Source organism: Perca fluviatilis, chromosome 16 (assembly GCF_010015445.1).
Source record: "Perca fluviatilis chromosome 16, GENO_Pfluv_1.0, whole genome shotgun sequence".
Taxonomy (NCBI): Eukaryota; Metazoa; Chordata; class Actinopteri; order Perciformes; family Percidae; genus Perca; species Perca fluviatilis.
This window is the reverse complement of record NC_053127.1, coordinates 18,519,132-18,532,480: the sequence shown is the minus strand read 5'-3', so window position 1 is coordinate 18,532,480 and position 13,349 is coordinate 18,519,132. Positions and strand designations below refer to the sequence as shown.

The window sequence follows — 13,349 nt, the reverse complement described above, 5'->3', positions numbered from 1 at the left end:
GGTCACTGTTGTTTATGCGACAGCGGCAGTGTCCATGCTGTCCCAAAGTCTCCTCTGTGTCTTCGGCTGCAGACTGTTGTAACGTTACGTGCCGGTGTTAGAACCCCTTCCAGTGAAATACAATCACACTTTACAATGTTTAACTCTCAGCATTTTAACCGTGTTTGAGCCAGTTAACGTTACCAGCTAATGGTAGGCCAACGTTACCTGCTGTATGTTAACTAGGGTCACGGCGTAGGCTGTTGCATCGCAGTAAATTTTTTTTTATCTCAACCGGTTCTAATCTTTACACATTTAAATTGATTTTAACCGATTCACGATGCATCGTTACATCCCTACTGTCTAGCAGTCTTTGGGATGGTGTTGGTATGGTGAATCCAGGTCAGATCATTGCTAGTCTCGCTTTGCCAGCCCATCTACCCGCTGCGGAGCGGAGGAGGGTCTGGCTAGTTCCCACAGCATTCCAGGATGGGAGAAAAACATGCTCTGGTTTATTGCCATTTCTTTAAACAATCTTTAATCACAATCGTTATGGGCGGCGCTAAGCTCCGCATGGAGCCACTGTAAAATAGTCATGCGAGAGAAAACTCAGATTGGACAGATAGTCTAGCTAGCTGTCTCAATTTACCATGTGGAGATCTGAGGAGCAGTCAACAATAGTCATCATAAATCTCACGAAATTTAAAATTCTAACACAAAGAAAACGGAAGTACATGCATCAGGAGGAATTTCCTGCGGCACTGGAGCAATCCCGGAAGTGGAACGTCAAGGATATAGACTAGATCATTGCTAATGTCAACCCAGAGGAACCTGAAGCCACTGACTCTCTCCACTGTAGTCACATTGATGGAGATTTGGCTGTGGCCTTCTTTCTGTCGCTTCCTGCAGTCTGGAATCAGCTCCTTTTTGTTTTACGGATGTTGAGATGGAGGTTGTAGTCTTGGCATCAAGATGGCTCTGACCTTTTCTCTGTAGGCCGTCTGTGATCAGCCCGATGACGATCGTCTGCGAACTTTATGATGGTGTTGGAGCTATGTGTGGCCATGCAGTCCTGTGTGAACAGGGAGTACAGGAGAATGCTGAGTCCCAGGTCTCTGAGCTTGGAGGGCACAATGGTGTTGAATGCTGAACTATAGTCTATGAACAGTATTCTCACATACTGTATGTGTTCCTCTTTCTAGAATCAAGCCCCTCATTGCACAGCCTCTGTTGATGAAAGTAAAATTCCTGGTTGTACTATGGTAGAGTCATAAGATTGATTTTAATATTGTGTCTAGAGATAAAGACATATTATTGTACTGTAGTGATTATTCAGGCCCTGCTGCCACGCCTGAATGAATGCACCAGAAGTACCAGCCTAGGGGTTATTTGCATTTTCTGCAACAGACACAAAAAACACAGTATCCTATTTGCTGTTAAGAGCAGTTGTTTGCTTGTTAGACACATGACTTTATCACCCTCAAATTAAAGCTGACATTTCAAGCTTCAGCCATGTAGCTGAAGCATCAACTTGTGAAAGGAATTGTTGTCAAAGTGCAAACTAAAAAATGTAATGTAAAGATATAAAATTCTATGAAGATAGAAATATTTTTGTAATGTTCATGCTGAGTGGTCGTGTCTGTTGCCAAGATGGAAAGTCTGTGAATGCTTTGCTGAGCAATGTACTGTAGTGTAAGACCTGTTTGCCTTTAAGCAAGCACTGTTCATTTTTTGTGCAATGATCGACTAAAAATACAAACATGGCATGAGAGAGAGTGAGCAAATCTCTGCTAACTTTTCCTGGAAGTGCAAAAGTACAACATGATGTGATATCAAGTTGTCCATCTACTTGGACTGTGGAATCCATCAAAACAGTTGGATTTACTGTCAAGGAGCAACATATGAACGAGGATAATCTGCCTTGGCTGAAATGGTTGCTAAGTCATTTCCGGGCTGATGTTGCAAGAAGAATCAACTTTTCTTTTCAAGCTGATTTAACAGATAGAAGAAAAGAGCACTACGTTCAGTGTGTGTGTCACATTTAACCTCCAGCTTTGAGTAATGCACAGTTTTCTGACAAATGATAAAATGCTCTTGTCTTTGAGGAAACTCTACTATTAATGGTGTTTTCCCGATGTAATATTGCCTGCTGGTACTGAGTTACTGTAGCTAATCAGGTTAGAAATGTTTAATTTTAACCTCACTGAAGCATGACCGAAAAATCTGTTCCGACACAAATGTGCATATGATATTAAATATACACAGAGCATAGCAATTAATATTGTACTGACAACTTAAAAGACGCTCCTCAAGCCTTAACAAAGTACCTGTAACCACACTAATGATCAGCTTGATTTGTTATCAAATGGTGCATTATTATTTTGATTATAAGAGCACTGTCTAACAGGGCTTCCACATAGTGTACATGCATAAAGACAGAAAAACAGGACAAAACGCCACTGATGACTAACTAGCACCCTGGTTACCACAAGTGTTGGCATGACAACCAGCAGAGCATGACTGTAGGCATAATCAGCAGTGGTGGAATAAATCTTGACCAGTCAGATAACAGTTGAAAATTCTTTTGAAAATTGATTTTGGAATAGCTCACTTGTTGCCTTATTCTATTTCACAGTTTATTTATTTGTTAAATGTTCTTGTCAACCTTTGTCCTTCATGGAAACAACAGATAGGCTAACTAATGTTTTGCATATTGTGTGTGTGTGTTGTGTAATACAAGTGGTCAGTGAGTAGGTAAAAACAAACCATAACACACTAGCCATTATGGATAAGTGCCCTATAAAGATGGAAAAGTTAATAATATAAAACTTCAGCCGGGTCAAGGGCGTACTGTGCAGTGAAAAGGTCTGTTGCATCCCTTAGCTGACTACAGTGACGCAGATGTTTGTGCTAAGCACATACTGTATGGATTATGTGCCTTGACATCAAAGCTGTATTTTGGTAGCCTACAAGCTTATCCTAACTTTGCTTTAAAATTCATTTCAAATGAATTACATGCAAGAAAAGAGCATAGTTATGATATGATAGCACTTAAGGAAATTACAATCTGTACAAAAGCATAGACGTAGCCTCACCCACAAGTTTCTAAAGTGAAGTGTAAGACATTTGTTGATATATTCGGAAATAAGAAAAATATCTTTCTGGGTCTCTGAAGTTCTGTCAGACTTTCTATGTAACTGCAATCAAACCTTCACAGCTTTTTTTTTGAAGATGCTGTCCTCTGCATATAATGTGACGTATTTCTGCCCCTTGTCAGGATGAAAATAGCCAGCTGGTAGTATCAGCTGCTATGGTTATCTCCAGTTAGTAATGTGTTAGCTCTTGAAGTAACATAAAAGAGAACACACTTTGAGGAAGGAAAAAGAAAAGATAAAAAAATGTTTAAGAAAATACCTTAAAACTGATTGCAGTAATGCTGTATCCCCAACACTGTAAAACGCATACACACAGACGCACGGAGATTACAAATCCTTGCCTTGAGTTATTTTTTTTCACAGTATCATCAGTCAGCCTCTGTTACGTAACTGCTCTGTCTGTGTTTTTGTGCACACACAAAGGAAAACAACTTTATTTATAATATTGTATTAAATATGTCAAACTCTAAATGAGGTTATTTGACAAGTCAAAAGAGTTTATTTTCCTGTGAGCTCACTTGCTATTGTAACATCTGAGGAAGCTGCATTCAGCCTGCTGTTCCATCATGTACAGTGTTTTTCTAAAAACACCCTTTTCAGTGTGTTTTTAATTAAAGAAAACAATGGCTCCATGATAGAATTTGTGTGCTAATGGGGGCTAATAATTGCAGTAGCTCTTTATGTGTTTGCAAAATCACTAAAAGCTTGCAAAGCTGTTTTATTTACTCAGTTTGGGCTAATTAGAAAAAAAAAGTGACGAGTGTCTTTCAGGCTGCTCTTTTTCTTTGTATTCTTTAGGCTTGTTCACATTCAGCCCAACAAGCCGCAGCATGGCCTATTATGTCTCCTATTTTGTAGCTGTTAATAGTCATTAAAGTTTGTTGACAGCCGTGCCAGAAAGAAAAGTGCCTACTGGTAATTATCAATAAAATCAGCGGCTTATATTTCATGTGGGATTTGTATTATCAATGTGCTGCATAGATACATTTTTGAGTTTACAGTCAAATTTTCTCCAGATTTACCGTAAAAGGCAAGTTCAAGCAGGCTAGCTGCTGGATCCAGCTGGCTTGTTTTAAACAGACCCCAGTCAGGCTAATCACCCACCTCCTCTCTTAAACTCATTCATACAGTTAGGAATCCACACTGACAGCAGCAGCTAAACTTACTGTGCAGACTACATATAAAGTTACTCTAATATATTCCCACAGGAAGGCTTCCCACTCTATAATTTTAAAACTGCTGCTGGGTCTAAAGAGCAGTGAGCCCCTGTGTAGTGTTTTTTCTCTCCTCCTCCCTGTCCCCCCACACCCCCCACCCCCTTCCTTGCAGTCACGCTGTGTCCACACAGTGACATAAATACAACTATTCTTCTGGTATATACACACACACACACACACACACACACACACACACACACACACACACACACACACACACACACACACACACACTATTGCCTTGAGAAAGAGTTGAGAGTGGTACTAGGAATAATTATAGATGGCATTGCATTCCCTGCTCTCCACCATGTGCAAACAGTGTTTACCCAAGAGGGTTTGCTTACTTCAAATGTTTACACCATGCCACTACTTGGCAGCAGGGTCACATTATTGTAGTATGTCTGAATGTCGGCAGTGGAGGCTTGACAAGCAGGGAGCTGTGTCACAGAAATAGCCAGGAATAGAAGTCCCTGAGCCAGGATGTTTCAGCATTACAAATACTTTCACATGCTCACATTGAAGAAGTGAGATACTCACTAGTATCTTCCACTTCTCCACAAGCTCTGCAAACTGCTGAAGCCTTCATACAGCTGATTTCTGACATCATGAGCTCAGATGGAGACTGGTTGTAAGCAAGGACATGCTGAGTAACTGACTGTTTGCCTGCAGATATATTTATGTACTGTATGTTTATGCATGAATGCATGAAACACTTCCCCCCCCCATACCTGGGGCTGTTGTATTTATTCCAGAAAATAGATGGTAATTGAATATACTTCCCTGAGCTGGCTGTGGAACCTCATTATCAGCCCCTCTGCGGAAGGGATAAGGCACAGGCACCCTCGGGGAGAGGTTAAAGAGCAAGAGAGAGTTAAGACCTTGATTCCGGTGAATTCATAATCAAAATAATAAGCGTGATGTGAGTAAAAAATAAGAAAAATTGGGTGTGAAAAATTCAAGGAGAAAACAACATAAAGTGTCCTAGTAAGGTTTTGCCCCACCATGAGCCACCAGAACAGCTCTGGTGTTATTTGGCATTGATCTCTACTTGAGGTTTTAATGCTGGTGGAGAGTGCTGGCTAGTAGCATGTTGTTCCAAGATTTTCTGTAGGTGTCAAATATGGTGACTGCTAAGGCCATAGCATTTGATTTGCATCATTTGAATACTCATTAACCATTCAATGACCTTTCTAATTTGTATGGAAGCATATCTGCATCTGTTAAGTCTCATTCTATTTAGGTTATTCTTTTGTTTTGTCACCTGTCTCTATTTTTAAAATAGAAAGTGACTTCTAAGAATAGAGAAAGCAAAGAAGGATGTTGTTTAATTGAAGCTAGCTTAGTGCCTCTTGTTATTCTGGCCTTTTGCATTCCTTTACTGTATGCTGTGCAAAGCGAGAGATTGGCAGAGTGGGGAGAGAGACCGAGTCAAACAGACAGAGCGATGGAGGGAAGGGATGCAGTCATTGCTCCAAGGAGAGGAAGACAATATGATGTGACAATGTAGGAAATGGGCAGGATAGAGAAGGGAGGAGGGGTAAAGCTATCTTGTAGGTGTTATCAGGTTAAGCCACCCACCACTCGCTGTCGCCATGTTGACACCATGGTAACGATCAGATGTTCAGCCAGGATGGAGCAAGACCTTGCTTATGTAAAGGGTATTCCTCTGTGTTTCTTCCTCATTATTTCCATCTTCGTCTGTCTCATTTAGAGTCATTCTCGGGTATTGTCTTCAGGGTGTATTTATTTAAAAAACAAAAAAAACCTGCAGATGTAATAACTTACATTTCCTATTCAGCCAGTCACTCATCAGCATTCTGCAAATTCTTACTTTATTATCTGTATTTCATTGGTATAGTTGAAACTGTCCCTTGTGAATCACAGCAGAAAATTGCAGTTTATTGTTGCTGGTGTTTTTTTCAGTAAAAATGCAATACAATAAGTCCATACATATGAAGAAGCATTTGTATGTCTCTGTCTGGCTGCATGTGTTTGCATTAGGGGTGCACGATTCAGAAAATGTCACTATTCGATTCAATATCGATTTTCAGGCTCACAGTATGTACGATTCACAGTATGTAAATGTAGTTACTTTTCCCATGTGAATGCAGTAGACATACAATTTATAAAAAAAATATGAATCGATTTTTGGAATTCTATGAATCGATTTTGAATCTGTAGAGCTTGAATCACGATTCAAATGTCAATCGAAATACATACAGTGTATTTGTAAGGCCCAGGGTATTTTGCATACATAAAAAAACAGAAGTTCAAATGTATATAATATATGAATGTTGTGTTGTTTTGTATACAGTATATGTACAGGATGTGTGTGGCCTATATGTCTCTGTATGGCGCTTCCATTCTTAAACCTATAAGCTGATTTGATAACATGCTTACAGAGATCTCGGTTTCAATCCGTTGTTGTCAGCTCTGTTACATCACTGCAGTCGGTTCTGTGTTTGTGTGTGTACGTATACACGTGTGTGTGTGTCGCTCAGCAGGTGGGTTTGGTGGGGCAGCGGGAGTATAGAGGGCTAACAGACACCTAAGAAACAATGACACACACGTGCTTTTGCCCTGCATGTACTGCAGGCCAGACACTCAAAAGTAGAAAGCAAACACACACCACAGACCTTTGCGCTGGCTCTTAAAGGCATACTGTATCACTGCTAAACACACATAACCGAGACCGGTGCTAATACGGCCCCGTTGCCTTAACGACCGCTATCTACCGGACCGGATTGCGACGCGGATTTTGGAGCCTTATTTAGGTGCCACTGAAATGCCTGCGCTTCTCTCTGATGCTCCTAAACGTCAAGCTAGTTAACCCTACACTTGGCAGCAGATAACGTTAGCCTACCGTTAGCTAGCAGCTGGAGTAAACACGGTTAAAATGCTGACAGCTAAAATGTGTAAAAGTTTGTCTGTATTTCAATGGAGAGGAAAGTGCCTCGTGCTGCATTCAAAGTTATTGTAAAATACCCTTTTCCCATCCAGTGGTTGTTTTTGTTGTTTAACAGGAATTTACTGGTGAAATAAGTTATTGTTATAAGTTATTGTTATTAAATTTTTAATAAATGATTTCATTTTGACCCTGTGGCCTTAGCAATAAACCGCCTGTCGTTTTTTTATATTTTTAAATCTATAGGTTCAGACACTGTTTAAAAGTATCGTTTTAGCACTGGGAAAATGTTGTGTTTTCCCTTTATTGATGGATTTGGTGTTTGGAATAATTTGGAAATTCAGATTCATGTGCTGATACTCATACAGTGTGAGGTGTTTAATAATCAAGTCGTTGCTCATCGTTTATTCACAGCATTTTGTAAAATGTTTGTTTTTTCAACTGGAGTCAGGACCATTATCGTTATGAAGTGTGAGCAATAATAATGAAACAACTGTCAGTGAAGAAAGTGTTCTGTGAGTGATACTAATCCAGTTCAACGGGTTTCAGTAATCTAAATAATCTTTAAGACCTCTCCCCATCTTATAAATCATGCAGTAGACCCCATAATGACAATTCCCAACCATCTCTAGAGGTGCTGTTCAGTATCTGACTATGGTCATTTGTTATATACTGTCACCACTGACTACCGGGATAAGCTATCCAGGGCAGGTTGCACATTTTTACAGCCTGTAGTATTCTAGCTAATTGTTCATGTTTTGTGGCCTGTTTTACACAGTGAGAGCCAAGTTTGATTGTGTTGAAATTACACACAGTCTCATTCATAAATTATAACAAAAAATGAAATGGCAATGAAACTGTCATTGGAAAATGCAGTTGGCTCTCTGAGTATAAATGGAGAAAAGTAGTTGACAAAATATGCGTAGTAGTGCCTCTAACTTGCAGTTACATGTGTAAACCTCTATTTTAGTCTTACAAGGAATATCATATAATAAAGCATACGTTTAAACAATTACCACATGGGGTTTGAACTCCAGCTAGAGGAACAAGATAAAGAAAAACAACTGACTTTTGAGTGCTAAAGTTGAGAGGTGACAAACTGTCAGTAATTGACAGAATTGGCATCCAAAGACGAAGAAACAGAGTTAGAGGGATGGGGAGAAAAGCGAGGAGGAAGTTGGAGAGACAGATGGGAGTTAATCCTGCGGAAGGACACTGCTCAGGGTCCTCATATCCTTCTCCTGTTTCCTATTAAATTACTTACTTCACTTGAACCTGTGCGCTTCCTGATTTGACTGTGTTTAATGTGACATATGGTACGGTTTCTTGTGTTATGTTCCATTTGATGTTTCTCATATACTGTTCTAATGTATATACTGTATCTATTTTTTTTTTTTTTATCTGTGTTGCAGATAAACCTGCGGCTTATTTTAGTCAGCGGAAAGACGAAAGAATTCTTCTTCTCTCCCAATGACTCAGCAGCGGACATTGCCAAACACGTCTATGACAACTGGCCAATGGGTGAGTAGCTCCATTGAGATACCTCAGTGATTGTTACTGGCAGTGGCAGTTGATGAAGATGTAGCATAAGTTACATCTACATGTGTAGTCTCAAGGCAATAAAATCATCCTGAGGTGATTCAGCCATTTACTTTTCTTCACTCAGACATTGACTTCATATGTGACTATATTCACTATTATTTTATTTTTCTTATGAGTCTGAAGTCACATAACCATACCTTTGGGAAAAGGCCCAGGGTAGAAAACTGTTCCGTATGTTTGTGTGGGGTTTGATGGCTCTGTATCTCTTCCCCGATGGAAAAGGGACAAACAGACTGTGGCCTGGGTGGGTTGGGTCCTTACTGATGTTGCTAGCCTTCTTGTGTAGACGGCTAGCATACAGTGTGTGCAAGTTTGGAAGCACAGAAACTATGTGATCTAACTAATCCTGGCTGTATTTTCTGTAACAAAGATAATGGCAGCTAAGGAGCTATATTGTGCATCCAGGGAGCTGAGATCACATTCAAACCCACTGCTAATTACTTAGATGTAGGTCTATATAGCAGTGTGGGAACGTGCCGATCTTTGGTGTAGGGTAATTAGAGTGGGCTCCTCCTTTCAGTCTGATTATCATTGCATACAGGAATGTGGGATCGCAGTACAGCCACCTCCTTTCTGTAATCTACCCACTCCCTAACTACTGCTACAGTACTGTTAGAATTAATTTGATACTGCCGACCTTACACCACTTTCAAATCTGAACACCTTTTCCCACGGTGCTGTGAATGTATTCCGGCTTTGGAGAAGCCTACAGTGCATAAAGAAAACTATAAATTATACTTAAAGGACTCAGATTCTCCTTGACAAGAGCAGTTTTGCTTTCAGTCCGGTCAGTTTTGGAAGCGCCCAGTGTTCCTCCCAGACAACAGATCTGAACCCTGTGAAACCAAGAGCAGGCTCTCAGTCAGCACCAACACCCTCCATTTAGCTGGAGACAAACATCTGGTGGCCAGACGCGGATGCTGTGCAACTCCCCCCGCTGTTTTCTCTCTCATTTAATGCCTTCACTTTTGTCACTTTAGCTCATCCCAGGCCACACCTCATGTTCTTCTCTTGCTTTCCTTCTTCCTCACATTCTGTAGTGCATCCCACAGAGCCCACATATTATACATTGTGCGTATATAATGATCTAAAATAAAGGCCCTAAATGTCTTAAAATATCTTCAGTGCGGTTGTTGGTGGGCTCTTTCTTTCACCATGCAATGATGAGGATTTCTTTTCACTACATCGTTTACAGTATTTATGTAGAACCTCTTAACAATTAAATTCCTTCTGTCCTTTTCTAAGTTGCTCAACTAAAACCTGGGAACTTTCGATGTTCAATAAAGAACTGACTTGTTATCGACTTTATTGTGGTTTTTAAAGCATATTCAACCTCAGGTAGCATTAACAAAAGGTTGTGAGATTATAGATTATACAATGATGATGTTTCATTGGAAAAAGATAAAATAATGTGGCAAAGAATTACAAACTTTCAATGACAATGTAGACGAAAACAAAGAAGAGATGAGATGCAGGAACAGGAAAATATATGAAGCTTGTCCTCTTGTTAATTTCTCTCTTTAACTCTCTCTTTCCATCTGCCTCTGTCCCTTTTTTTCAGACTGGGAGGAAGAGCAGGTCAGCAGTCCTAACATCCTGAGGCTGATCTACCAGGGCCGGTTTCTACATGGCAACGTAACACTAGGAGGTGAGAAAACACAGAAAGTACACCTCTCAAAAAAGAAGTATTGCGTGCTCATAGACATGCATACAAAATCACAGCAGTGTGTTGCTGGAAAGTTCTTTGCGGTTCTCATCTTTTTCCTGAGCCACAGAACAGAGGTACCTCAGTGCTCCGGACAAGCCTGCTTTGATGGAGAGAGGGAGGAGAGAGGAAATAAAGAAAGAGAGGGGAAAGAGACTGGTCAGGAAATGGGCAAGACTGGCATTAGACCTTAAGCAGCACAAAGAAGAGACAGGAAGGGAGGGGGGCGTGAAAATGAAAAGCGAAGAGAGCAAGAGGATGGCAGCCCACTTCACTTCTCCCTGCCTTTCAGGCTTTTTAGTCTACTTAACCCAATTTTGATTGGACTGGGGTTTTGTGTGGCTAATAGGGTCATGCTATCCCTAACCCTTTTACTCATCCAATTACTGCCATCTATCTGATAATTCCCTTATCGTTGGTTTAACGTGTTTGCAAGTCGACACAGAATCCTCTGCAAGTCGAGCCAAAACTCGCAGTTTATTTGATAAGGTCAAAGGTCAACTCCACTGTGACATCATAATGTTCTGGACATTATTCAACGTCAGGAACAGAAGGGGAGATTGTGACCATATTCCTCATTTGGTCGGATACTGAATAGGTGACCGCAATCTTGAGTGTCCACCTTGAAACTTTGTTGATTATATAGATCTTCTGTGCTGCAGCATCCACATATTAGAATTTATAGTTTCTTTTTGAAGCAACATCTATATTTGAAGCAGTGTCTACGGTCATGGCTACAATTTTGTGTTTTATCAGAATACTCTTTATTGGCCAAGCATGTGAACATATACAAGGAATTTGACTTTGGTTTTATTGATTTGGACCCCAACGTACTTATTGTTATTATATGAGTCCACCCTCTTCACTTTCTCTCCCTGAATGTCAACCAGGAAAGGGGATCTCCTGTTCCTCTGGTAGTCCCAACACAAGCTCATTGGTTTTGTTGATATTGAGCTTCAGGTGATTGGCGTTGCACCATGTAACAAAGCTCTCTATCAGTTCTCTGTATTCCTCTGTAAAAATAGTCTCTAAGTGAAGACAGCATGTTTCTCACTGGAAATTATTCACTGGAGTCATACATGTCAATATTACATTCCTTCAAAGTCATCACTCCATATATTATGAGTCTGGACAGATATGGATATAAACTGCAACTCAACTGGTGGGCTGAGGCATACAGCCATGAGGCTGTAATTCTAGTTTCATCAAATATCACAGTAGGACTAGTGTTACTTGTTATATTACAAAGCATATAATATATGAGTAGAATGCATTTTACCTATTTTCCTGGCAGCCATTGATTTTCATTCATTTCATTTTGGTATAAGAATCAACTGCTTAATAGCTTAAAATAGGTAGGTAATCCTTCATAGTGAAGATTATGTTCAGGTTGTTTTTTTTGCGTTGTAATGGAGTTGATAGTAGGATATGACGATATATTTGAAATAGAATACATTTTCTGATATGCTGCATGTCATTATACGGCAAATGCATAAAAATCACAAATGATCAAAGCAATTGCTGTGTTCCAATTGCATTCATTACGTGAGATAAAACTCTTCCTGTGTGTGAAATTAAATTATCAATACCTGATTCTGATAACCATTGATTGGGACATTGGACAACAAAAATAACGTATGATCACATAACTGTATACATATTATTTTGCTCCCAGTCCTGTTGAAAGTAAATGCATTTGAAACTTTTCTTTTCTCTTGAGAGTGATTTTATTAGTGAATTGAGCAGGTGACAAATCAGCTACTCAGAGGGGAAAAAATAAACATTTTAGCTTTTCTCTCTTTTGTAGCTTAACTCTTTCCAGTTTAGCATGATTTGTACTCTAAAAGTTTAAAAAGCTGTTCAAGATGATATGATGGCGAATTACTTTGTAAAGTCAGATATGTTGCAGCTCACTGAATAACCTTTGCATCCTCTCTAACTCTCTGTCTTTCTCTCTCTTTCACTTCTCCCCCGCTAGCTCTCAAACTGCCCTTGGGGAAGACCACAGTGATGCATTTAGTTGCCAGAGAGACTTTGCCTGAGCCAAATTCCCAAGGTAACCAGCCCCTTCTTTCCTTTCAATAGGCCTTTTCACACACTGAACAACTCCAAACAGTCTGCTCCCAGCCATTATTTATCTCTACACATGGCTTCTGTTTTAGGAACAGCCACTGGTGCAAATAATTGGCTCCCTTAAGTGTATCCCCAAGATACAGCACATTGTGTAGAATAAACAGCAGATATAAATCATATTAGGTGACAAGTCTCCTTTTTGTGACTGCGTAATGGAAGGTATGTATGTATGTACTGTATGTACTGTATGTATGTATGTATGTATGTATGTATGTAGAGACAGAGGCTGATTTCAACCGAACAAATAGTCAGTTCAGATGAACATCTAAGGTCGCACAAACTCTAGTTATTGACTGTGCTCAATTTGCTATGCATTCTGGGTAAAATAAGCCCAAGGAAACGGTCCGACTGTTTGTTTTGTTGTTAATGTTGTTGTTTTTGTAAAAGCCTGACCAGGGACAAGGACTGCAAATTAGCAGAGGCTATACGTCCTAAACACCTTTCATCTTTCACATCTGGTTGTGATAATGTTATAGGTATTATTCCTGGTAAATAATTTTAAAAAGATGAAGGAAAAAAAAGGTAAAATAAACAATTACCTTAGTTTACTTCAGAAGAAAACCTGTGCATTGTGGAAGAACAATTACAAGGCAAAGTTTAGTTATAGGTTAAGGAAAAATCTGAATCTTTTTTCTTCAAATGGTTACTGTGTT

The 13,349-nt window shown here is 39.7% G+C and overlaps 1 protein-coding gene across 1 annotated transcript in view; it reads left to right on the top strand.

The window, feature by feature from the left end:
• The window catches only part of ubl3a (ubiquitin-like 3a), a 34,056-nt gene that overhangs the window by 18,332 nt on the left and 2,375 nt on the right, over window positions 1–13,349 (top strand). Inside the window, exons 2-4 of the mRNA XM_039777233.1 lie at window positions 8,669–8,777; window positions 10,420–10,506; window positions 12,542–12,619. Of these exons, the coding sequence (XP_039633167.1) occupies window positions 8,669–8,777; window positions 10,420–10,506; window positions 12,542–12,619 (274 nt within the window). The remainder of the gene's footprint in view (window positions 1–8,668; window positions 8,778–10,419; window positions 10,507–12,541; window positions 12,620–13,349) is intronic.